Genomic DNA, 25,308 nt, shown 5'->3' on the forward strand with positions numbered 1-25,308 from the left:
TCACTTTTGGAGGTGCCCTGCCTTGCTCTGTCCATCTCTCACTGTGCCTGACTCCTGGGCACAGATGGGACCCTAACCCGCCGATCTGCTGGGATGTGCTCCCTCCGGGTGACCAGCATGGGGTCTCCAGCTGGGGGATCTCAGAGTTCCTGCCCCGCTGGGAGCAAATTCCTGTCTTCTTTAGGGGGAGCTGGCTCTCCTAGGGCTGGAAAATGGGCACTTTTGCTTGTTCAAGCAAAGTATTTATATTCCCATGAGTGGGGGATAGGTGGGTGGATCTTAAATTCAGGGACTGGGCTCCTACTAAGGCAATCTATACTAATAAAAGGGTAATATGCTAATTAGACCGGGAGACCGGACATCTTCCTACAGTCCGACTTCCTTCCGAACAAAGCCACGGTGGTGGGGGCCGAGGCAGAGGCGGTTAGGGGCGATCAGGCCAGCAGGGGAGGGCAGTTGGGGGCCATGAGTCCGGCAGGGGAGGGCAGTTGGGAGCCATGAGTCTGGCAGGGGAGGGCAGTTGGGGGCCATGAGTCTGGCAGGGGAGGGCAGTTGGGAGCCATGAGTCTGGCAGGGGAGGGCAGTTGGGGGCCATGAGTCCGGCAGGGGAGGGCAGTTGGGGGCCATGAGTCTGGCAGGGGAGGGCAGTTGGGGGCCATCAGGCTGGCAGGGGAGTGGGATGGGGCCTAAACCAGCAGTTGGACATCCCCTGAGGGGTCCCGGATTGGAGAGGGTGCAGGCTGGGCTGAGGGACCTCCCTCCCTCCCCCGTGCATGAATTTCACACACCGGGCCTCGAGTTTGGGATAAGACTTTGTCCCTATAACCTCTCTCATGCTCTCTCCCACCATCCCCTCTTTGTGAGTCGTTTTCCTTTCTGGGGATGGGATTCTTAGCCTGTCTGAGATCTGACTATTTAGGAAGTCAGTCCTGTGCGGTGCGTGTGGTTCTGGGTAAGGATGGGCCCAGGAAGGGTAAGGGAGCTGGAAGGCAGTGAAGATGAGTTCGCTGGTGGGGTGGGTGGGACTCTAATCAGCTACCCTGGGAAGTTCTCCTTGACAGCGGGGGGTGGGGGGTGAGTTCTAGACTGTCCTGAGCTAGCCCCTACCCATCTCCCTGCCTCTGTGCAGCTCTGCACCCCCAAAGTGCCACCTGGCCACAGGAAGGGGCCTCCCTCTAGGCCTCAGAACAGCCAGAGCCCCACCTACCCCTCCCGAGGCCATTGTGCCAACCCGGCCTCACGCAGAGAACTCCGCCCCTCAGCCTGCGGAGCACCAGGTGCTTCTTTGCAGTGGAGACTCCGGGGAGGTGAGGCCAGGTGGGCACCCCTCGCCAAGCCTCTCCGGGTGCCATGCCAGGGAACCAGCTCCACTCTGAAGGGGGAGGCAGGGTCCCTGCTCCTGGGCATCGCCAGTGTGACGGGAGGTCCCCGTGAGACAGGGGCGACCCAGCTCTCGCCTTGGAGCACTCTCGGACCAGAGGCATCGCTCCTGCCCGCAGGGCACTCTGTTTAAGTAGGAAAAGCAGCCCATGCCCCAGAAAGGCTGTTCCAAAGGCTGAGTTCCACTGGCTGCCCGTGGGGACCTCCCGATCTGAGAGGAGAGACACAGTTCCGGCCAGAACATGGCGAAAACGCTCTTTGCTGGACGGGGCGTCTCATCTGCAGGCAGAGACACCATCGCTGCCCTCAGGTGTCCCCTCTGACCTGGCAGAGAGGCCACAGGTCCCGTGAAGGACTGAAGCACAGACATGACTGTTACTGATGTGAACACACAGATGTCAGCCCAAACCCATTAAGCTGAGTCCTGGGAGAGCCCCACCCAGCAGAGTACAAAGAGCTGTGTGACCTCGGGCAAGTCACCTAACCTCTCTGAGCCTCACATCCGGTGGATGTGAGGATGAGAGGAGGTAAAGGTATAGGGAGTCAGTGTTACCCAGTAAGGGCGCAATAGACAATAACTGGTTATTACGGGGAGGGGAGAGGGGGGTTGCATGTGTGCATCTGTGCCAGCATGTGCAGGGGCAGGCGCAGGCGGGCCCCTCCTCAGTCCTTGGTGGGTGATGGATGGCTTCCGTGGGACAGGCCAAGGCCAGCCTGGAAGGGACCATTGTCTGGCAAATGAGGTTTGGCTTCCCCGCAGGGGCAGTCCCATCTGCTTTTATTGTTTTCACAGCAGCCTCAGGAATTCCTACCCCCCCACAAAGCCTCAAAAAAATTTGTGTAAGGATATTGTCTTTTTTGGGGGGCGGGGGGGGGGGATGCTCCTCTCTCCCAATATCCCCCCCCCACCTCCGGAGACAGAGTCCTACCTCCTGGTTACAGGTGCTCCTCCCCCTCTTCTTCTCCTCGGCAACCTCCCACCCCCTACTCCCCAAACTTCATGATCTCGGTGCCCAGACAATTTAACATGACTTGCTGCTTGGTCAACTCATCACTTAATCATCAAGTGACAAAAATGCCTGCTCTTGGCTCTGGAGGAGCCAGTGTGGAGTGGAAAGACACCTGGAATCAGACAGCCTGGCTATGAATCTGACTCCAGCACTGAATAGCTGTGTGACCCTGGGCAAGTCAGTTAACCTCTCTGGGCTTCAGTCCCACATCTGAAAGATGAGTGTGTCTGTTTGGGTGTCATGTATTGGGCATTTACTAAGCTAGGCCTAGAGCTTTATATGCACAATCTAGTTTAGCCCTCTGAGTGGACACTATTGTCCAGGTATTAATAGCGACAATGGCTCAACATCAGGACAGAGATTTGGGGGATTTGCCCAAAGTTACTCAGTAGAGTAAGTGGTGGGGCTGTGATTTGAACCCATCTGACTCCAAAGGCAGGGTCTTGACCAGTCATGCTACATTCAGTGACTGATACCGGTGTAGTTCCATGACCCTCAGGCATGACACATTCTGGGGACCTTAACCCAGAGCCTTGCACAGAGAGAACCCCTTAGAAAGTGTGGGTTCTACAATTTGTTCATCCCTGCTGCTGTGGGTCAGGCAGGGACTTCATCCCTCATGACCCCACATCCATCCAGGGATGTGTCCAGGTGATCAATGCCAGGCCTTGCTGTTGTGGGGGGGGGGGGGGGCGGCTGCCAAAGCTGGGACCTGGCGGGAGGGGGGACAGGGCCTCTAGTGGTCAGTCTTCCCACCCTCTCGAGTCCTTCCTGGGGAGGTCTATGCTTCGTTGGCCACAGAGGCCCACTCGAGAGGAAGGGCTGGGGTGGGACAAGCAGAGGGCCTGGAGCAGCGAGAGAGGCAGGTCTCAACTGTACGGTTCAGAACCGGGGGGCTCATAGGACACCCCACTTGGGAATATGCCCAGGGCCCCTCTCTGCTTCTGCTGTTCCCAGGCGGTGGAGTCAGGGAGGCCGGGACGCAGACCCCAGCGCTGCCCCAGATCTGGCTGAGACAACTGAGGGAACGCCTCTGGGTCACACAGCTGCTAAGCAATCCGCTGGGACAACCAACTCTGCAGGACCTAGGCAGTCACTTCCCTGTCGGGTCTGTTTCCTCCGCTCCCTCACCTTCCAGAGGGATGCAGGCCCGCCCGGAACCACAGGGATTTTCCAGACAGTTTGCCCCCTCCACCCCCCCCCCCCCCCCCCGCCACCAACCTCCCCAGCCACTCTTGTTCCAGGACCAACTCTGCCCCTGGCCTGGCCAGCAGGACCCAGCCGCACCCAGGGATGACCTGTGGCCTGCAATTTCCAGTTCATTGCTGTCTCCTTGACCAAGGATTCCATTCCACAGAACAAGTGTGTGCAGAGCACCTACTGTGGGTCAGGCCTTGGGACCACAGGTGGAATGGGACCCCGCCCCACCAAGGGAAATGAGGACCAAAAGAGACGGGGAGACAAAGGGGAGCAGGAGGGCTTCCCCCAGGAGGGGACATCGGGCCTGGGCCTGCAGGATGGGTAGCCGTCAACTGAGCACAGGGCAGGGCAGACATTTCACATGGAGGCAAGGCCCCAGCAATGGCCCAGGGAAGTCGGGGCGTGGAGACGATTAGCCCTTCATCGTGGCTGAACCCCCATGAGTGGATGGGTGTGGTGGGAGGCAGGCAGTTAATTTAGTGGCAACAGGGAGCCGTGGAGGGGCTTAGGGCTGGGGAGAGGGGTGGGTTGAACGGTGAGGAAGGCAGAGAAAGTGCCGTCATTTTCACGTGGACGAGGGGCAAGGAGGCTGTAAGCAAGGTTCCTAGAAGGCACAGGGGCTACTGTGGCCCAAGAAGGTGGGGGACAGAGATGGTGCCAGAGTTGGGCCTGTCTGCTAGGCAGGATCATGAGCGAAGGCTGAATGGGTGTGAGTGTCCCCCCCAGTCCCATCCGTGCCTCTCTAAACAGAAAGGCTCAGGGTGCCAGCCCTGGCTGTGGCTGAAAACAAAAACGCAGCCAGGAGAGCCCAGAACTTGCCGGCTGGGAGAAGGCCTCCCTCTTCCGACGTTGTCCTCATTCAGCCACCCAGCCCACATCCTAGTGGCCCCCTGGGGTGGTGCGTCACCCGTGATGATGGCACAGATGATGGCCAGGGGATCTGGGCGACGGCACAGCAGGTCCAGGGGCCAGCGTGACGATCCCCCCAGTGGAAAGTAAATGGCCCGTGAGCTAAGGCCACGGAAAAAGCAATCAGTGCAGGACAGAGCCTGAGAACTGGGGATGAGTCACCGGGATGCCTCCTGATCAGTGGCCAGCTGCTGGCAACACCGACAGCCAAGCTGATCTCATTTTGAAAGCAGAACTCCTTTTTGCCCTGATGTTTTAACTCTGATTTGAGGACAAACAGCGGAAGAGAGAAGTGTCTGTGAGAAGGCACATGCCCGCAGGGGTGGGCAGGTGGGTGGTGTGACAGTGATGCGCACGGGTGCTTAGTCAGCTTTCTCTGCAGTGTCTCTAACCTTGAATTTTTGATCCATTTCCCCCTTTCTGTGGAGGCCCCCCTCCCAACCCCACCCAGGGGCTGTATACTCCCTCAGCGCCTCTGAGTGTGCCCTGCGCTGGTATCCCGCATGCTTTTTTCACGGACTCCACACACATCCTTATAGTAGGAGCTACAATTCTTCTCGTTTTATGAAAGCGGCAGTGAGACTCAGAGAAGTGCGTTCCTTTGTCCAAGTCGCTCACAGAACATGTCTGCCTGACCCCAGAGCGGCGGAACTAAACCAGCACCTGGGCACTTCCTCGCGTCCCAGCCACCAGACTGGGAGGTGAGCAGCATGGAGGAGTGCGCTGGGCCGCAGAGACCAGACGGAGGCGAAGCTGAGGGGGCATCCAGGGGAGGATGCAAGACTTGGCGGGAAACCCAAGAGCCCTCTTGCCTCAACCCGTGGCGTCCGCGGGAGGCTGAGACCCCACCCAGCGCGCAGGAGGACAGCAGCACGCGGTGGGGAGCGGGGGAGCGAGCGGGGTTGCGCCGTCGGGTGACTAGAGCGCAGTCCTTGTCCATGCCCAACGGGAAAACGCGGGCCCAACGCGAGGCTGGCGGGGCGCACCCAGAGTCCACTCTCCCTGCAACACCTCTCAGCCCCCTGGGCAGCCTCGAAGGGGGCAGGAGGGCACACCTGGCAGCTCCATCCAGAGCTCAGGGAGTCTTTGAAGCTTCCCGGAACGGTGGTGAACTGGGGTCCCCGGACTGAGAGACACCCCTCCACCCCCCCCCCCCCCCCGCCGGAGACTCAGAGACAGAGAGACAAAGAGAGACCGGGTCCCGGAAGAAGAAGGCGAGTGCCAAGGAGGAGAGGGAGCCAGAGCCTCGACCAGGAGAGGGCGGCGAGGGCGCGCGCGAGGCGAGTGTCAGGTGGAAAAGTGAGTGTCCGGCGGAGGGTGGGTGAGCCAGGGGCCGGGAGCAGAGCCAGGAGGCGAGGGGAGACGCGGCGAGGAGGGAGGAGGCGGACGGACGGACCGACGGGTCCCAGGGCCAGGAGGCAGGGAAGAGAGCAGCGTCCTCACCTCCAGCCTAAGTCCTGGGCGCACCCTGTCCCTGAGCGCGCCAGGTAGCCCACCTTTGTCGCCGCGCACAGCCAGGTGAGGTGGGAGGGCGGGGCGGGGGCGGGCCAAGGCCAAGGCCAAGCCTTACCTGGACGGCCGGGGAGGCGGGGGCCGAGGGACGCCGGGCCGAGAGCCTGCGGGAGCCGAACGCAACCGAAGGCCGAACCGCGCAGCGGGGACGGCGCGGAGAGGTGCGCGGGCGGCAGGATGTGCCCGGGCTGCGCGGGGGCTGGAGGGAAGGGGGCGGGGGCGAGGGGCGGACGGGAGGGGAGGGGCGGGAGCGCGGGGAGGGCGGGGAAAGGACGGTGGGAGCAGGCTCCCCGGCCCCCCGCGAAGGGGCAGCCCCAGGCCGGGCCGGGCCCGCGCGCTCCCGGCGGCGCGCCCTCGCCAGCTGCGCTCGGCGTTCGGGGCCCGCTCCCCAGAGGCCTAGCCGCCGCCGCGAGGGCGCAGGGCAGACAAAGGAGGCAGACAAAGGCGGGCGCAGCCGGGCGGCGCTGCCGGCACCGGGCGAGGCGGGCCCACTCCTCCCGGTGCGTAAGAGCCGCCTCGGCGCGGCCCGGGGCGCGTGGGACGGGCGGGGCGCGGGCAGCGGTGGCGCATCTGGAGCGGCCCCGCCGGGAGCGGGCAACAAAGGGCCACGGCGGGGGGTCCCTGGCGAACCCCAACAATGGATGGGGCTGAGCGCTCAGCTGCTGCCGCGTCTGGCCCAGTAGGGGCCGGCCGGTCCCCAAAAGGATTATTCCGCCTAGGCTGTCAAATGGGACAGAAGAAATGCCGGTGGCGAGGGAGGCGGGACCCGGCACCGCGGGGCCTTTGTACCCTCCGAAAGTACGCGAAGTGGGGGGCGGGGTTCTAGGAGAGCTCGCTCTTGGATGTAAGGGTTTGGGGTCTTCAAAGCTCTACCTGGTGAGATTCCCGGGTGCTGGCGACCGCACCAATGCTCACCCCCCCCCACCTCCCCACCCCCGCCCTCTGCTCCCCGGGAAAGGAAACAAGACAATCCTTCCACCCAAGCATCACACACACACACACACACACACACACACACACACACACACACACACGGTCCGGCTCTCGCCACGCCCTGTCCAAAGTCTGTCTGATGCTCCCCAGCCCGGCTCTGCCTGGACAAAGCCAGCGCTCGAGACTGGCTCATCCATCACCGCGCGGGGCGCCACGTCCTGCCGACCCTGGGAGTCCGGGAATGCTGTGTGATGGGTCCCGCGGCCCCCATAACTCACGGCGGGGTCAGCGGGGCCGCGGGCGCTGCAAAGATCAAAGAGCGGTGGGGCGGGACCGCCGCGCACGCGGAAAGCCGCAGTCTCGCCTGGCGCCCAGAGCTCAACCGTGGCTTCCATTTCAACTGTTTTGTTTTTTGTTTTCTTTCTTGAGAGTATGGCACATTATGGCTCAGCGGCTTAAGAGCTCTGCTCAGGAGGCAGGCTGGATGCCTGGGCTCCTCTTCTGATGCCATTCCCGTCTCCTTGGGCAAATCGCTTAACCTCTCTGAGCTCATTATCATCTCTAACTCTCAGGGGTCAAGGATTAAGGGCAAGGTCCTGGCTTCATAGGAAATGCTCTAGAACAATCAACTGCTATTGTTATTGTCATAGTCTCAGCCTGATGGGCGGATTGGTGAAAGGGCTAGACTGCTTATTCACTGGAAGGTTTGAATCCCTTATCTCTCAATGCCTATTGAACACCTGCTATGTGCCAGTTCTGTTCTGGGCACTGGGGCTACAGTAATGAACAACATGAACCAGACTCCCTGCACTCATGGACCTGACATTCTAGTGAAGGAGACAGATGAGAAGCAAGTGAACAAATATCTATATCATATGCCAGGTGGTAATTAGTGCTATAAAAAAAGCAGCATAAGTAGAGAAAACATGAAAGGGAAGAGTTATTTTACATAAGGTTTTGAGGAAAGGCCTCTTTGGTAAGGCAGTTTTTTAGCAAAGAAAATGAGGTAACGAGCCGTGAGGAGGAGAGTGATGCAAGCAGAAGGAAGAAACAGTGCAAAGGTCCTGAGGCAGGAGAGTGCTTGGTGTTTGAGAAAGAACAGCAAGGCTGGGGCACAGAGAGATGATGTCAAAGATGGAGAGGATCATGGGAGCATGCAAAGGCCACAGTAAGGACATTGACTTTTAGCCTGAGTGCGATGGGAGCCGCTGGAGGGTTATGAGCAAAGCAGTGACGTGACCTGACTTGGGTTTTAACAGCGACTCCCTCTGGTTCCTAAAATCGAGAAAAGACTGTAGTGGGGCAGGGAGACCAATTAGGAGCTGAGCAGAGAAGAGGTGATGGTGACTTGGGCCCGGGAGGGTGACAGAGACCATGACTCTCCTTTTCAAGGCTGAGCTGTGGCCAGGCATTTATCGAACCAGCAGCTGCCGGGGTCCAACCCCAGCAGGTCCAGGGGTTCCCAAAGGCGTGGACGGAGTCAGCGAAGAAGGAATGACACGGAGGCAGCCTTCAGGTGATCATCATAGCCGGGTTCTCTTGTCAGGGTCTCCAGGTAGGTTCTGTTCAGGATCTCCAGTGAAGTTCTGGTTCGGATCTCCAGCCAAGTTCTGGTCTCGATCTCCAGAGAGGTTCTGCTTAGGATCTCCCGTCAGGTTCTGTGTCCATGTTCTCTTGCTAGGTTCTCCAGGTTCTCCAGCCAGGTTCTGTAGCCATGTTCCCTCGCTAGGTTCTCCAGCCAGGTTCTGTCCAGGTTCTCCAGCCAGGTTCAGTCACCAGGTTCTAGTCAGGTTCTCTTGCCATGTTCTATAGTCAGGTTCAGTCCAGGATCTTTTGCCATGTTCTCTCCAGCGAAGTTCTTCTGTCTCTAGAGAATGTTCTGTGTAGGTTCTGTGCCTAGGTTCTATCTCTCTTGGTTCTGTCTTATAAGTTCTGTCTCTTTCTGTCTTGTTACATCTGTATTTATACCAGTTGATTTAATCCTATCAATCTCTATTCCAAAGGTTAGGGCGTTTCTTATCTCCATTCCAGGGAGTAAAGATTATGTAGCTTAAGCATGATTGTTCGTAGTTAAAGTGATTAATTACCTGCCTGGCACATAGTTAAGAGGTTTTATTCCCTCCCTAACTTCAGGGGGAAATCCCTACCTGGGGAAACAATCTTTCTCGGAGAGGTGACCTTGGTTAAAACACAGCGCCAAGAAGGTGAGCAAACATATTAAGAACAGTATGCCATATATGCCAGGTCCCTTGAAACAGCAAGCATGGACCGGCTCCCGGCAAGCAGCAGACTATGAGATACTCCGGTCTGAAGGCTGCTGCTGTGAACCAGCAGGGAATCTGTTGCCGGGCATAGACCCCCTGCTCCTTATGTTCTCCCAGGGCGATGCCGTGGGAAACGGTGGATGTTAGGGGAGGCCTGGGCTCCTATCCCATCCAGGTTATGGTGACTCTTGGCCTCTGTTTCGCCATCTGTAAAATGTGGTAGTTGAATGGCCAAAGTGGAAACAACTCAAATATCCATCGACTGATGAACTGATCAACAAAATGTGGTATATTCATCCAATGGACTGTTATTTGGCCATAAAGAGGAGTGAAGTCCCAGAACACACCACATCTGGATGAATCTTGACAACATTATGCTAAGGCATAAAAGCCAGACATACGAGGCCAGATATTGCATGATTGAGTTTATATGAAATGTTCAGAAGAGGCAAGTCCATAGAGACAGAAAGTAGACTAGTGGTTGCCGGGGCTGGGGGGAGGGAGACTGGGAAGTGACTGGATTTGGCCAGGCACTGGGTGAGGTGCTGAACTAAAAGAATGAATGAGGCTGGGTCTCTGCTTAGGGGTTGTTCCAACTGGCTGGTCCCTGAGCATTGGGTGGGATTGTCACCAGGCTGTATGTGGCTGACTCTGTGACTCCCCCACCTCCCTGTGTTTGGTGTCCTGGGAACCTTAGGCAGGGGTTGGATCCATGATTTCGCCTGTGATCAGCCTGGTGTGTATGGGAAGGACTTTGAAAGCATCTTAGCGGTCTGGACACTGTTGTCTGTTGCTTTTCCCAGTTCACTCATTGTGTGCTTGCTCAGTGAACCCCAGGAACCCTCATTTGCCCATGCAGGCCTTAGTCTGTGCAAGGCCTTTCTTTGCAAAGACTTTGTTGCATCTTGCCTTCTCTTAGTTTCCATTTAAATGTCCCCTGGGAGTGATTTTCTCTCTGTCCCCATTGTACACCCTCAGGGACCTGCTCCAGTTGGCAAATAAGCTCTCCCTCCTCCTAAACATCCATCCTTCCCTCCCAGACACCCTCCTACATATTGTCCTTATGGAGAAAAATATGCAAATAACTTTGAAAAACAGTCTCCCAGCAACCGGGTATTCAGAAATGTAATACATTAACCCCATAATGTAATCTGGGTCCTTCGACCATCCATCATGCTGATGAGATTAAGATATGAAAAACCAGATGCTGCAGAGCCCTGTGGATGGAAATGACAGACGAGTTTGCATAGAGCTCCCCTCCAACCCCCGGTCCCTGCCCCAGCCCCAGCCCCAGCTTCTGGGCCCCCATGGAACCCAAGGCCATTAGAGGTTTAGGAATATCTGTCCAGCCTGTTCCTTTCACAAATGAGGAGAAGAGGCCTTTTAGAGATTAGGGGTCAGATCAGTTCGAATCCTCATCTGTCTCCCACCTGCTTTCCACTGTTTATGGCTGACTCTGAATCCAAGCCCCAAGCCCAGGCATTTTTATCTATGGGTTTTGACAAAGTGGGCACCCCCAGTGTCAAACAAAGGTTGTTGGGACCTCAGTTTCCCAGTTGGAAAAATGTAAGTGGTGGCTTGTGTGCCCCCGAATATTTCTCCGGAGTTCTTTAGCTGCGTGTCAGGATGGGTGGCTTGCACTGTGTCTTCTCAGGGCAGAGGGCCTGGCATGAGCCCTGTGCTGCTCACACTGCCCTGGAGGCCATCCCACAACAGTGGCTGGGCTCTGAGCTTCTCCACCCCAGGTCCCAATCCTAGGGGGCCCTTTACAAGGAATCTCCACCCTAAGACTTCCACTTTCTGTCCAATGAAAAAGCTACTTGAGTAGCCTCCGGAGCAAGCATGTCAAACTTGTGGCCAGCGGGCCGCATGGCGAGTTTGACATGCTTGCTCCAGAGAGAGGCAAAGAAGGATGTCCTCTAAGGATGTCCACTTTCCCCCGTGGCCAAAGCATCACAATAATTAAATCTCAAGGAGCCAGGGACACCTCCACAAACCAGTGAGCTGCTTGGCTGGCTCTGCGTGGAAATGGTCCTCTTATGCAAGGCATGATGTGAGCAGGCTCCCCAAGTCTGGACAAGAGTTGGTGTGTCCCACATGCGCCGCCTGGTGCATCAGTTTCTGAAAAAAAAAAAAAATCATCCATCCCTTTGGATTAAGCATTGCAGTTTTATGAAATGCAGACTTCCCTTGGGAACTGCCCAAATCCATTGTGGTGATGCCCATACTTTCTTGGGCATCAGGGCCCCTGGGGAGCTTGTTAAAGGGCCAGTGCCATGCTGTGCACACAGATGGATCTGGTAGGTCAGGGAGGCCACGGTTCCCAGTGTTTAATGGGCTCCCCAGGGATTAAGATGTAGATTTCCAAAGACTCCTTTTGAGACCTGCTGTGCTGGCATTCCTGGCTTAATGGGCCAGGTTAGGTATTTTTTCCTCTGCTCCCACCTGAACGGAAGTGTGTAAATGAAGATTTGAAGGCTTCTGGGGTAAAGGGGGGTACAGGTCCCCAACATTCCTGGCTAGATCTGTGTACCCACAGATGAGTGTGACTGCTGACAAGCTCTTGTCAGCGACAAGGTCTATGGCTTCTGGTCCTGACTTGTTTCCCGTAACTCCACAGCCACTTCTCTGACCTTAGGGGCTGAAAATAAGTTGAATTCCTGGAGTTAGACTAGGAGTTAGAACTGGATTTGTACTCCAAATGTGTGATTTTGGAAAATTAGGGAACATCTCTGTGCCTGATTTACCATCTAGAAAGTGGGGCTGTATAATGGGTGCCTAGCTCCTAAGGTTAATGAGGGAATGAAGAAATCAATGCTTGAACATGAGTGCTCAATCCATGTTGGTAATTATTTTAAAATTAATCATTATCTCCCAGAGGCCTCACAGCCCTTTCAGAGTCGGGGAGTGGGGCAGGGAGGGGATGACTCCCGAGCTAGTGGCAGAAGACACCTCTGCCCACCCCTCCCTCAGTAGCTGTGTGACATTTTAATTCACTCCTCCTCTAAACCTCGCTGGCCCATTTGTAAAATAGGGACAATTACAGTCACTGTCGTGTAGACTTGATGAGAGTTTAGCGAGATAATCCACGGACACACACAGCCCAGCGCCTGGTATATATTAAGGCCAGCGGTTGTTTGGGTGCATGGGCCTGGGGGGTGAAGCCAGGCTGGTGAGGTTCCGGGTGGGGGTGGGGGCGTCCCAGGTGCACCCGGGTCCGCCCCTGGCCCCGCCCCGGAGCCGGCGGATTCGCTTTCGGTTGGGCGGCTGCGACCGGGAACCCGCAGAAGTCGGAGCCGGCGGAAGATGTCGCTGTCCACAGTTCCCAGCTGTGACTCCACCTGCTCCGCACCAGCAACGCGTGCCCACCCCCTACCGCGCCTCCTGAGCGGGAGAAATGCCCTGGGGGAGGAAGGGTCGTCGCGATCCGACCCGGAGACTGAAATTGCCTTTTTTCGCGCTCACCCGAAAGTGAAAGGAGGCGGCGTGACGCCCGGGGATCGCCTGCGCGGAGGCGTGGCCCCGCCCCTTTCCAAGCCCCGCCCCTCCGAGGCCCCGCCCCCGGCGCTGCTCCCTCCCGCCCCCGCTCCGGCCGCTGGGGGGAGTAGGCGTGTCCCCCAAGCGGCCTCCGGGACCCGCCGCCGCGCCGCGGACGTCACGAAGCGGCGCCCAGCCGCGCGCATTGAGCTGGAGGCGCCAGCGGTCCGGTCCGTGGTTCCCCGCGCGGGGCCCGAGCCGCGACCCGCGAACCGAGGCCGGAGCGGGTGCCGCGGGAGGGAAAAGGGCGGGACTCCCTCCGGGGAGGGACCACCCGGGCGGGGGTGGAGCCTCCTTCCAGCCCGGCTTCTCCTCCCGCCGGTGCCGCTTTCCGCTCCCGGCCCTGCGCCTCCGGCCTCTGCGGCCCTTCTGGCCTTTCCTACCCCCGAGACAGCGGGTGGTGGCCAGGGAACAGGCTAATCGCGGCGTAGCTGATGTCCCCGAGGTACGACGCCAGCGTGGGGGGGGGGTCGTCCCCAGATGCCCTGATCCTGTGTTCAGGGGGGTCCTGCTCCGATCCCCCCAGGGGGAGGGGAGGGGCGGTGGAGGCGGGCGGGCCCCAGGTGCCTGGGTCTCTGGAACTAGCCCTCACTCCGGTCCCACCCCCTAGGTGGCGGGAAGGATGACTACGCTCACGCGACAGGACCTCAACTTTGGCCAAGGTAGGGAGGCCGGGCCTGCCGACCGGGTCCGGGGCGAGGGCGGGTCTGTGCGGGCGGACTTTGCTGAGCGCGCGGGTTGCGCCCCTTGCAGTGGTGGCTGACGTGCTGTGCGAGTTCCTGGAGGTGGCCGTGCACCTGATCCTCTACGTGCGCGAGGTCTACCCGGTGGGCATCTTCCAGAAGCGGAAGAAGTACAACGTGCCTGTCCAGGTGAGCCCCCACAGCCGGGCCGGCGCCGCCGGTCATCCCCTAACCCCAGAGTGGTCAGGGAGTGGATGTTAAGCGTCTGTTCCACCTTCAGCCGGCCCCTTCGTTCTCCAGCGGGGCGGGGGGGGGGGACCTCCAGGTCCTGGCAGCGGCTGGCAGCCTGACAACCTCCCAACCCCTGCTGCTGCAGCGGCTCCTTCCATCGCCTCTGAGCTGGGAGTTCCCCTCCAGGAGTTAGGGACCAGGCCTTCGCAGGGAGTTGCCCTGGGGCATGGTTGTATTTTAAAAGAGTTCTTGAAGCTGGTCTTGAAGTTGCCCTGAGGTTGGTTGGGGGAGAGGATTTCTGTAAACCTCAGGCACCTTCCCTCTGCCCTCACTTTCCCTAATTGTAGGTTAAAAGGGAGACACAGCCCCACAATACTGGATTCCCAGTCTCTAGAAGTGTCTGCCCCTTACAAGGCACTCAGTAAACATTAGAGGAAACGACTGAATGCTGAAGGTGGTGGAGCTCAGGGAGTGTACTGGGAAAAGGAAAAGAGAAGCAGCGTTGCCTGGGCACCCACTAGGTACATACCTCACTGAATCCTCACTCTGCCTTCGAGATCTTCACAGACGAAGTTTATTAAAGCTCCAAGAGGCGATTTGTCTGAGGCCACATGGCTCCTTCGTTCTAGATTCTTAACTTTTGAAAACTGATTCAATTTCTGGATCCCTACTCTTAAAGAAAATGCCCATATACTCAAACACAACGTAGGGGTTTCTCAGACTCTGGAGGAGCTGAAGGACCCCACGTTAGGAAACCCTCCTGCTGGAAGTGCTAACGTTGAGCCTGAATCCGTACCTTCTGGCTTCTCCCCCCCTGTGGGTGATTCGGAGTTCTGAGCCCCATGATGGGAAGTTGGTCTCTCAGGTGGGAAGCCTGGGGAGCTGCCGGGCCTCTCTCCGAAGGCAGGCAGGCTTGGGCTCCTGGAGGGGGTGGGGGAGGCTTCCCAGAGGTGCTGGGGCCTCACCAGCCATCATGGCCTTGTGCGCAGATGTCCTGCCACCCGGAGTTGAACCAGTATATCCAGGACACGCTGCACTGTGTCAAGCCGCTCCTGGAGAAGGTGAGGGCACCAGCCCACCTCACACGGGTATGGGATGGGGTGATGCTGGACCTGGCAGGGGACCCAGGGCTCTCACACCCAGAGGCCTGTTTCCTGCACCCTGGAGACCCCCGAGCCCAAGGACAGGCCCCAGGGCACATGGGCCAAGAGAATGGTGTGCTGGGCTCTGTGAAAGGTGTGCTGGGCCCAGAGCCCTCGTGGATGGTTCTGAGTGGGGCCTGCCTGGGAGGGTTCTGGGTTCTCACATCTGTTTCTCTCCCTCCACCCCCAAGTTCCATCTGGGCTTCGCCCCTCAGGGTGTCCTCCTCCTGTGTCTTCTGTGACCCCTAAGGGGCCCAGGTAGTCTCTCCCCTCAGCCTGTACCACTCATGTCAGGGAGTGCCTACTTGAACTTCTCAAACATCCCTCCAGGGTCTTGGGGACCCTGGGCCTAGAGGCTGAGCAGGGCTGTGAGTGGGCCCTTTCCCACCCGTCCTGGGGTAGGGGTGCGGGGGAGACCCAGTTCCGGAGTAGGAGATTTCTGTCCTTGCAGAATGATGTGGAGAAAGTGGTGGTGGTAATTTTGGACAAAGAGCATCGCCCAGTGGAGAAATTCGTCTTTGAAATCACCCAGCCTCCACTGCTGTCCATCAGGTGAGCCGCCTCTCCGCCATCCACCTGCTAGACAGTGCGAGGTCCTTAGGAGTATCCTACCTTCATGCCTTTAAGCAGCTCCCAGAATACCTTGGGGAAATGCAAGGCATGCCAACTTAGCAGGCAGGCCGCCCCGTGGTCTCTGGACATCACACAGGTTATACATGGAGATCCTCCCGTGACACATGTGGGAAACCATGGCACTGGTGAATGGCTAGTCCCAACCTCCTCTTTCATAGATGGAGAAACTGAGGTCCAGAGATGTGACATGAACTACCCAGGGTCACCCAAATGCTGACACAATCCAGGGTCCTAACTTCCCATCAAGCAGTGTAATCCATAGTCAATTGGTTTGGCTCAGTGGATAGGGCGTCGGACTGCAAACCGAAGGGTCCCAGGTTCGATTCCGGTCAAGGGCACAAGCCTGGGTTGTGGGCTTGATCCCCAGTTGGGGCATGCAGGAGGCAGCCAACCAATGATTCTCTCTCATCATTGATGTTTCTCTCTCTCCCTCTCCCTTCCTCTCTGAAATCAATAAAGATATATATTTTTTAAAAAGTTGACCTTGGGCAGGAATGTTGGCTGGTCAGCTGCTGGCTTCCCGTGGTGAGATCAGGACAATAGAATGGCCTTGGGCGAGCCCTTTGCCCTCGCGGCTGGGGTCCTGGTCCTCAGATGGGAAAGGGGACATTAGCATGTTAGCACCACCTATAGGGGCTCCCTACACCCCTTTCCCCCATCCTGGCTTAGTTAGTCTGGGATGGGGCTCTGCACTGGTTTTAAACTCCCCTGGTGACAGGTAGCCCCCTTAGAAGCCAACACTCAGAAGGACTAGAGGGGCTCGGGACCCCCTCATCTGCTTCTGGGGTTGACTGCTTGTGGAGGGGGGCACCAGTGTGACAGACCTGCCTCTTCTCTCCCTCCCAGCTCAGACTCCCTGCTGTCTCACGTGGAGCAGCTGCTCCGAGCTTTCATCCTGAAGATCAGTGTGTGTGATGCTGTCCTGGACCACAACCCCCCAGGTGAGCTCACCTTCTACTGCCTCTTCCCTGGGCGTTTCCATGGCTACCTTGGGTGGGTCTGTGTTCTCAAGTTCCTCTGAGCCTTGTCTCTTCCTGCTTTTTAGAACTCCTTTCAAAGTTTACATCCTCCAGGAACTTCCCTGGTTAACTCCACTCTGTCTTCAGTCTGTTTACTTGTGTCTTGTCTTAACACTTGCTTTCGTTACACTTTGATCTCTGGGGCTGCTGAGCCACTAGGGAGGTGGGAAGAGGCTCTGCCCAGTGGCAGGCATGGTGTGGCCCGGCCTTGATCACACGCTTGCCTCCTCAGGCTGCACCTTCACCGTTTTGGTGCACACAAGGGAAGCTGCCACTCGCAACATGGAGAAGATCCAGGTCATCAAGGTGAGAGGAGACTGGTCCAGGGGGTGGGCAGTGAGACCGCGGGAGGCTCTGGTAAGCCAATGCCACAGTTCTGAGTGGGCAGGGGTGCTGTCTGTGGGCATTGCACCCATAACGTTGCTTAAGACAGTGCCTGGCACCCAGTAGGTTCTGGTTGTGTGCTAACTGTGTGGCCACATGCTTGCCATTGCTACACCTGGGCTTGCAGCACTGGGAGGAGTGGGCTGTGTGCTGGGGCCCCCAGCTCAGTGAGGTTCTCCTTTCTGACCCCTTTCAGAATTGGTGCTTGGGCTTATTAAGTCACTTAGGTTCCCAGCCCAGCTCTGACCCATAGGCATGGCCTGTCTAGTGGAGGAGCCCGGGATTCTGCACTTCCCTACTGATTTGATGGTCCCTAAGTCTGAGGGCCCCAGCTCTGGAGGTAGAGGGGGAAGGCAAAGGGAGGGCTGGCAGGTCCAGCGCCCTTCCACCCCGTCACCTGGATTCCTCCCTAGGACTTCCCCTGGATCCTGGCAGATGAGCAGGATGTCCACATGCATGACCCCCGGCTGATACCCCTAAAAACCATGACATCAGACATTTTAAAGGTGAGCTGCATGGGGACCAGGTATGCTTTATTTAGGGTGTGCTTAAGGCCTTGTGGACAAAGCTTGGAGGTTACTAGGCAACACCTGGCACAAGGCTCCTCCCATCCCCTTTCCCTTCCCCATCCCGGCTGTGGCCATGTAACCTGCACTTGGGGAGAGAGAGAGAGATCTGCCTGCCAGGGGCTTGCAGACCCTCCATATAGGGGCCCTGACTGCCACCTGACACGGCTGTGTGTTCCTGTCCGTTAGATGCAGCTCTATGTGGAAGAACGAGCTCATAAAAACAGCTGAGGGTGTGTCTGCCCCCATGGATGCCACAACTATCGGACTTTGGGGGCCCCCAGCCTCGGGCAGCACTGCAGGGCCACCCCGCTTCCAAGTGCTCTTATTGCCTCTGTGCGGACTGCCCATCCTCCAGCCCGGAGCTGCTCAGGTCTGGTTGCCTTCACGGAGGAATGGTCCCCCCAGGAGGGCAGGAAGGTGCTGGGATCTCAATTTCTCAGCCTCCTGGGGTTCAGCCGGTCAACACTGTCTCAAATACTGTGCTGTGAGTTGTTTCAATAAAGGGCCCCAAGGGCTGACCTGGGCTCTCACTCATTGTAGTGGGAGGGGCAGGTGCAGCGCCCGGACCCCTTACCCCCCACCCCTAGACCCAACCCCAGGCTGGTTTTACTGGGAACATTTATTATGACAAGTGAGAGCCACACAACAGTGGGTTTGCCCAGGGTTAGAACTGTGGCAGGAGGTCCCGGGGCAAGGGCCTCCCTGCCCACCACAGGCTCATCTCTTGCCTGGAGGAGACCTTTGGCACTTGGCTGGCGGGTACAGAGGGCAGATGAAAGGCTATCGGATCCAGACTGTCAGAGGGGCCTGCAGAAACGAAGTCGGGAGGGCAGGTTATTAAAGTTCGCATTCCATGGCCGTGGCTGTTCCCGCTCTCGTTCCCGATTCTGCCCCTGCCCCTGCCCCTGCTCCTGCATGGTCTCGGGCTGAGTTGTGGAGGCTGCTGGGTTCCTGGTCGTCTTAGGGCTGATGATGATGCTGCTGTTGGTGACACGGGGCCCATACCAGCCTGCCCAGAACTGGGTGTCTTTGCCCCCATGCTGGAAGAGGATGTGGCGGACGCCTGGAGGGTAATCTGAGAAGGTGTGAGAGACCTGGAAGGAAGGGAGAGGGAGTGACCACCAGGACTGGGAAGGGGATGAGATGGGGTGACCACTCAACTGGAGAGGAGAAGGGGGAGTCCCAGGTGGGAGAGCTGGGGCATCCAGGCCCTGGGGGAAGTGGATGACAGGCTAGCAGCTGAGGTCTCACCTCTCTCCACTGGGCATCGCTCCACTGCTCGATGATCACAGGTGGGGGCTCGAAGGAGGCCAAGACGATGTAGTTGGCTGAGACCAGCTGTACTCGGATGCTGTAGGTGCAGCCACAGTCTGCTCTGGCGGCGAACCTAGGGGAGGCTGGGCTTCAGGACTGCACCCCAAGACAAAGGGTGGCCCTGGCGGTGGGCAGGCAACAGGCTTACAAATTGGAATTTCGTTTCTCTATGGGGCCCATGGGGTCCACCTTTAGTGCTCCCTGTACCCCCAGGGTGTGCAGTCTCTGTGCTGGGCCTCAGTTACTCCATCTGAGAAAAGGGCAACGCTTTTGGGTATTTCAGAGATTGCATCTTAAAAGGCAAAAGGCTCTACAGAGATAGTAAAGGCCAGGCTGTGGGTTCAATGGGAGATTCAAGGGGTGGCCTGTTTGGTGTGGGCTGGCACAGAGCTCAGCCCTGCTATCTCCCCCGCCCCCAGCAGTTCTGCACACCCCTCCAATCCCACCCCTCCACCCTCAGAGTGGTGGCCCTGGGCCCTGCTTCTGCCATGGGCCAAGGCAGAGCGGCTGGCACAGCTCTGCAGAGAGGAGCTTGAGAAAGAGTTGTGGGATAAATGGTGGAAGGGGGCAGGGGAGGCAGATGAGAAGGCATGTGCGCAGATGTGAGGTCCGGGAAGGCTGGGTCTTGGGTGTCTTGCTCTCGTGCGGGTCGGAGATAACTCACCTGTAGGCCTCAGTCTCCCCATCTGTAAACTGGGGTTAAGGTTTATCCCCTGCTGATGTGATGGTGGGGAGGCCAGGAGGCGCTGCTGGATGAGCAAGTGCTGGTTCTGTCCACAGGAGGTGTGTGTTGGGGGCGGAGGGGGCAGGGAACAAGCCAGCCGGGTTGGCCTGGCTGCGGGGACTACCCTTGCCTTAGGCGCCGCTGGGCAGAGTGGGCACTCCCTCCAGGTGTTCTCAGGTTAAGGGGAGGGTGCAGTGTGGGGCCGGGCCTCACTCACCAGTCCTTCACCACGATGTCAGGCCGGATTGTGTCCATTAGTTCCTCCCAGTAGCCCTCAGCTTTGAGGTCCACCATCTGGGACTTGAGGCACAAGCTGGGGAGAAGGAAAAGCTTGTATTCCTGGGTGTGCTCTGCGTGGCCTGCACCCAGGGAGGTGGTTCAGGGGACCCAGCAGTGTGTCCCCTGACGGCTGCAGGACAGCTCCTGGCTGGTGCTGATGCTGGCTCCGACCTCGGTGTGGGCCCATGAGAAATATGCAGGGAGTCGACTCCCTTGTGCCTGGGCAGCACCTGATCCCAATCCATACGCCCAGTCTCCCGGGGCTCCAAGAACTCGCATTCCTCGGTTATGGACAGCCTGTGGACACTCCTGACAGCCCACTGCCCCAGGGGCTCCCAGCCCCCTTAAACCGGTCCCCACCCCCAGTCACTGAGTTTCCTTCTGCCCCAGGAGGCAGTAACTGAGCTGGTTTGGGGAGCACCTCCCTTGAGCTTCACAGAGGCCCTCACGTAGGTAGGCCTGGGGTTTGGCAAAAGGTGTCCCGACCCGCTTCCTCCAACACAGCCTGCTCGGTTCAGTTTCTTACTCATAAGATGTGACGAAGTACTTCTTGACCTTGGAGTCAGGAAAATCTTGCCCATGGCCTCCAGGTAAGCTCTCCACCTTCCAGTGGTCCCCCCCATCGTGGTCGATTTTCCAGGATCTCATACCCTCTAGGAAAAATAGGAGCCTAGTAAATGTGTAGCCTGGTCCTCCCCATTTGGTACGAGGGTGAAATGCAGGGCTCGCTCATGCTCCGATCTCCAGGTGTGCACCCCAATTGTGCCTTGGAGCACCCCTACAAAGTTAAACTCCAACCCATTCCCACCTCTCCCCTCCTTGTGCCTGACCAGCTTGACTCCCACATGAAGCGGGGGGAAAACTACCTTCACTTCCAGGTTCTGATGCCCTTTGGGAAATAGCCAAGTTTCAGTTCTCAGAACATTGTGAGGGGCCAGTGCTGGTACTTTCATTCTTAATGGCTAATGTGAATTTGTCCCAATGGGGATCACTCCGTTGACAACTGACATCCTCACTATGTAACTGAGATCGGAAGGGTGTGCGGTTTGTTGCTGGGTCATAGGACCCTCTGGCCTGGGTGGGAGGGATGATAATTGGGAGAATGGGCGTCCTCTGAGTTGGTGGCATGTAGTAACCCCATATTCATGGGAGCATCCCCACCAGGTTGGCTCACCATGTCCTGGTCTCCCTCTTCAGAGAGAGCTGAGAGGAACTTAGAAAACTGGCGTGTTTCTCCCCAAGGTTTTCCAGAACAATCACCAGGGGAGCTTTTCCAAATTACGCCCCTGCTCCCTCTATAAGGAACCCACACCTATTCCCTGTGTGCCCAGGGTCCCCCCAGTAGAGAGCCAGATGGGTAATACAGGGCCCTGTGCAGGCAAGGCTGCAGGCTGGCTCTGCAGGGTTGTGAGCTGAGCAGATGGCCAAGCTGGGCAGCTTCTGAGAGGGGCCTGAGGGCCTCCAGCAGCTGAGCATTTCTGGATCTTTGGGCAAGACGCATCTCGCTTGCGGCCTAACATTCTCATCTACAAAATGGAGCTAACCCTCCTCAGGCGGCCGACTCCTGGGATCCACGTGAGGAAAAGAGAGAAAACAGGCATGAGAGGGACCCTAAGTCTATAAACAACGCCTGTTCATCAACTGCTGCCGTGGCCCCAATAAGGAGCAAGGTGCCTGGTATGTAGTAGGTACTGAACAAAGGAAAACACCCTGGCAAATACAAGAGAACTCGAGCTAAACAGGGAACTCAAATGATGTGATTGCAGTCACCTCCCAAAACCCTCATTTTCATCTGTATAATTAGGGTAATGGGAAGATTATTGACATTTGGTAAGAGCTTGGGCTAGTGCCTGGCCCGTAGAGGAAGCCTCCTAAACGTTAGGCAGCTTGGACTGAGCTAAAGGGGCAAAGGTGGACCTGCAGTTTGTTGATTCTTCAACGAACGTTTTCTTGAGCCCCTGCTGTGTGAAGGTCTAATTGTGGACACTGGGTGTACTGTGGCAAGCTAGATCCACTAGGTCCCTGGAACTTGAAGGGGAAAAAAGAGAGATAAAAAGGTAATTCTATGGTATGAAAAGTGCTATGAAGGAATTAAATGGGGGTGATAGGACTGAGGTAGGGAGCACTGTTTCTGGATGGACCAGGGCAGGTCTCTGAACTGAGACCTCAAGAATGAGGAGGAAACAAGGGAGCCTGGTGGGGGCTCAGCTTTGGAGAACATTCCAGCTAGTATGGGCATAGCAAGTGCAAAGGCCCTGAGGTTCCCGAAAGGGAGGAAGGAAGCCGCCCACCTTCAGCACATGGGTTGCGTAGGAGGTTCCTGCGGAGGATGCACAAAAAGTAAAAAATCTTCCAGTCAGACACAGGCTCGTCGTAGTCCTCGTTGATGAAGCCCTCACGCAGGCTCTTGCGTTTCCAGAGGGTCATAAGGTCGATGAGGTCGCGCCAGAGGCTGCAGACAGGGCGGCAGTCCAATACCAGCTGACGGGCAGGCACGTATATGAATACCTCCAGCAGGATGTTCTCAGGCAGGTCATTGATGGTGAGCAGGGCCATAGCTGGGCTGAGGTGCACACACAGGCCTGTGTGTGGGGTTGCGGCGGGGGTAGGGGTGGGGGTGGGGGTGGGGCAACAATGGTGGTTATGAGCCCTGACCAAGGAGATGGATTCCTCAGATCTTCAGGGTCCTGGGCCTGGGCCCCCTAATCCTGCTTCTGTTGTAAAACAAGAGGGGTTAAGACAAGAAGCATTTGAGCATCCTTCCAGGACACAGCAGGCCCTCAGAATATGGACTAAGTTTTAAGGGGCCTTTTCCCCCATTAAGGAAATAATAGCTTAGTTTTAAGTTGGTGGGCCTGGTGAACAGTAAGATTCTGCCAAGGCCACACAGTTGTCTGTGAGCTCTGTAAGGGTCTGTGGTGATATTTTAGTGTATGAGTTCACTGTCATAAAATCTTTATAACACCCCCAGACTATGTCACAACTTCATTAAGTGGTGGGGCTCGTACCGAGGCATCAACTTCTCTCCACGCTGCTGCTTGTGGCCTGAAGTCTGATGTGATAAAACACCCAGGCGAGGAGCTGCCCCACCCATCCCAGTTCTGGGGGCGAGGTGTCAAGCCAGAGCCCACTTTTTAAAAAGACATTTTTTAAAAATTGATTTCAGAAAGGAATGGAGAGGGGGAGAGAGAAACATCAATGATGAAGGAGAATCAATGACCAACTGCCTCCTGCACGCCCCACACATGGGATGTACCCTGAAGAAACAGAATGGTGACCACCTGATTCCAAGGTTGATGCCCAACCACTGAGTCACACGGGCTGGACCAAAAAAATTTTTTTTTAAAATTATTGACTTTAGAGGGAGAGAGGAAGGTGTGTGTGTGTGTGTATTGGGGGGGGGGGGGAGGGGGCGGAGAGAAACATTGATTTGTTATTCCAGTTGTATATGCATTCATTGGTTGATTATTGCATGACGCTCTAACCAACTGAGCTACCTAAGGCCAGAGCCCACCCTGAAATGCCCAGAAACCGAAAAGCAGTTTGAGGGCCTGGGTTTGAACCCTGGCCTGCAGTGACCGACCCAGAAGCTGTGTAAAGGTGGTAACTGATGTCCAACCTCAGAAGGCCCAGGAAAGAATTCAGCACAGGATGTCATTACTAACATTTCTACCATCGGAGCAAAACAAAACCGAAACCAAAACCAAGAGCACCTTCCTCCATCCAAACTGCGCAAGGGTTCTGAAGAATTTACCGTCACTTGCCTGGGGGTGGGGGTGGGGTGTTTCCCAAAACACAGATCACTAAGCTGATCCCCTGGTGGGTGGGGGAGGGAACCTTCACCCACACCGAGAGGCACTGGGAAGACATCCTTTTCCACAGAGCCTCGGATAAGGAAGCAGTTCAGATTCTTTAGGCTCCTGTCCCCCCAAAATGAGGGGGCGCAGAAAGGAGCACTTTAGCATGGCAGAGAATAAACAATAGACAGATATAGAAGGCACTCTGTACGGTGTGCAAAGTATTATGATGGATAAAAACTCTGATGTGACCAGATCTGCTATTTCAGGAGAAGCTGTAAACATTAAAAAAAAAAAAAAAAAATGGAACCTGTGACTTTTTAATCATCGGTGGCTTCTAAAAGCACTGTCTAGGCAAAGGTGGCTGGGCTGTTAGGTACCGACAACTCCTCACTCGGGCGTCCGAAGCCTGGTCTTTGGCTCTGGTCCCCGGTAACCACTCCACCCACCCGGTTTGTCCTTCGTGGGGCCCGCCGCGCGGGGTGGGGAGCGGAAGGGAAGCCCGTCCCGGGGCGTGTGCGGTGGGAACTCCAGCCCCAGAAGCCACCTCGCACTTAGGGGGCTGCCCACGTGCCCGGCCCCAAGTCGCGCGCTGGCCTTTGCTCCGTGGACCCTCCCAACGACCCCCCCCAGGCGCTGTCACTGCGCCCGCTTCTCCGAGGGGAAGTCGGACTCCCGTGCCAGGCGGGGGTGCCGCCCGCGAGGTGCCCGGGACGTTCGCCTGCTGGGGCGTGGCCCGGCCGCCCGGCCCGGAGTCTGACTTAGGGAGGGGAGAGCCGGATGCCCGCAGGGCGCAGAGTCGGGAGCCCCGCCCGCGACGGCCCGCGGGAGACGCCCGGTGCCCCTTCCTTGCTGGCGCCGGACACTCACCCTCTCGCGCCTGTCGCCCCCCTGCCTGTCCTGCTGGCCGCGACCTGAGCACCGGGCGGAACGGCCGGCGGACCGAGCTGCGCATCGACCTGGAGTCCGAGGCCTCGGCGACTCCGCGACTCCGCCCGCCCCGCCCCCCGCTGACGTCATGCGCGCGCCCCGCCCCTGGAGCCGCCCCGGTGACCTCGGCCTCGCTCTTTAGCCGAAGGAGTCGGGAGGCCTCGGGGCCGGGCCGCACGTCGGGAACCCAGGCCCCGGCCTCCTCCTTTCCCTCCAGGCGGCGTGCGGCTCGGCAGCCGGGACCGTTCCTTCCCGTGGCTTCCTCCTGCCTCCGGGGAGCCCGAGGCCCGCCCCTGCACCAGCCGCTGCACCGACCTCTCAACCTGCTCCCCAAATATGAAAGGGAAGTGAAACCGGTAGGACCGGACCGGTGGGCCCTTCCCTGGAGGATGATTGCTGAAAGCGAAAGTCAGTCTTTTTTTCTTTTGTAAGAGTTTATTTTTATTATAATTTTTTAAAAATATTTTTTTATTGATTTCAGAGAGGAAGGGAGAGGGAGAGAGAGATAGAAACATAAATGATGAGAGAGAAACATTGATTGGCTGCCTCCTTCACGCCCCACACTGGGGATCGAGCCCGCAACCCAGGCATGTGCCCTTGGCTGGGATCGAACCCGGGACCCTTCAGTCCGAAGGCCGATGCTCTACTCACTAAGCCAAACCGGCTAAGGCTGTAAGAGTTTTTTAAAAATATGTTTTTGATTTCAGAGAAGAAGGGAGAGGGAGATAGAATATCAATAAGAGAGAATCACCAATTGGCTGCCTCCTGCAGTCCCCCTACTGGGATCCAGTCGAGCCCTGGGAATTGAACTGTGACCTGGTTCATAGGTTGATGCTCACCTACTGAGCCACACCAGCC

The 25,308-nt window shown here is 57.4% G+C and overlaps 3 protein-coding genes across 7 annotated transcripts in view; 1 reads left to right on the forward strand and 2 right to left on the reverse strand.

Moving 5' to 3' along the window:
• DRAXIN (dorsal inhibitory axon guidance protein) overlaps positions 1-6,173 on the reverse strand; it is a 31,214-nt gene extending 25,041 nt beyond the window's left edge. The window contains exon 1 of the mRNA XM_059691249.1: positions 6,070-6,173. The gene's annotated coding sequence lies outside the window, so the exon portion shown is untranslated. The remainder of the gene's footprint in view (positions 1-6,069) is intronic.
• MAD2L2 (mitotic arrest deficient 2 like 2) lies at positions 5,999-17,929 on the forward strand. Of its 4 annotated transcripts, none has more exons than XM_059691258.1 (9): positions 5,999-6,017; positions 13,356-13,407; positions 13,499-13,617; positions 14,649-14,720; positions 15,253-15,353; positions 16,281-16,375; positions 16,686-16,759; positions 17,251-17,343; positions 17,593-17,929. In XM_059691258.1, exons 2-9 carry the CDS (start codon positions 13,368-13,370, stop codon positions 17,632-17,634), a joined length of 636 nt encoding a protein of 211 aa, XP_059547241.1. In that variant the 5' UTR covers positions 5,999-6,017; positions 13,356-13,367; the 3' UTR covers positions 17,635-17,929. The 4 variants fall into 4 exon arrangements, with proteins under 4 accessions (XP_059547241.1, XP_059547243.1, XP_059547242.1 ...); XM_059691260.1 differs by lacking the exon at positions 5,999-6,017 and adding an exon at positions 6,372-6,511; XM_059691259.1 differs by lacking the exon at positions 5,999-6,017 and adding an exon at positions 12,783-13,190.
• An 89-nt stretch (positions 17,930-18,018) lies between these two features.
• On the reverse strand, positions 18,019-24,542 carry LOC132231681 (F-box only protein 6-like). Of its 2 annotated transcripts, none has more exons than XM_059691251.1 (6): positions 24,391-24,542; positions 22,015-22,437; positions 20,250-20,376; positions 19,662-19,757; positions 18,658-18,793; positions 18,019-18,500 (listed from the first exon to the last, which is right to left on the reverse strand). In XM_059691251.1, exons 2-6 carry the CDS (start codon positions 22,277-22,279, stop codon positions 18,204-18,206), a joined length of 921 nt encoding a protein of 306 aa, XP_059547234.1. In that variant the 5' UTR covers positions 22,280-22,437; positions 24,391-24,542; the 3' UTR covers positions 18,019-18,203. The 2 variants fall into 2 exon arrangements, with proteins under 2 accessions (XP_059547234.1, XP_059547233.1); XM_059691250.1 differs by having other exon boundaries at positions 22,015-22,305; positions 24,391-24,519.
• Positions 24,543-25,308: the final 766 nt, after the last annotated feature.

The sequence above is a fragment of the Myotis daubentonii genome, chromosome 3 (assembly GCF_963259705.1).
Source record: "Myotis daubentonii chromosome 3, mMyoDau2.1, whole genome shotgun sequence".
NCBI lineage: Eukaryota > Metazoa > Chordata > Mammalia > Chiroptera > Vespertilionidae > Myotis > Myotis daubentonii.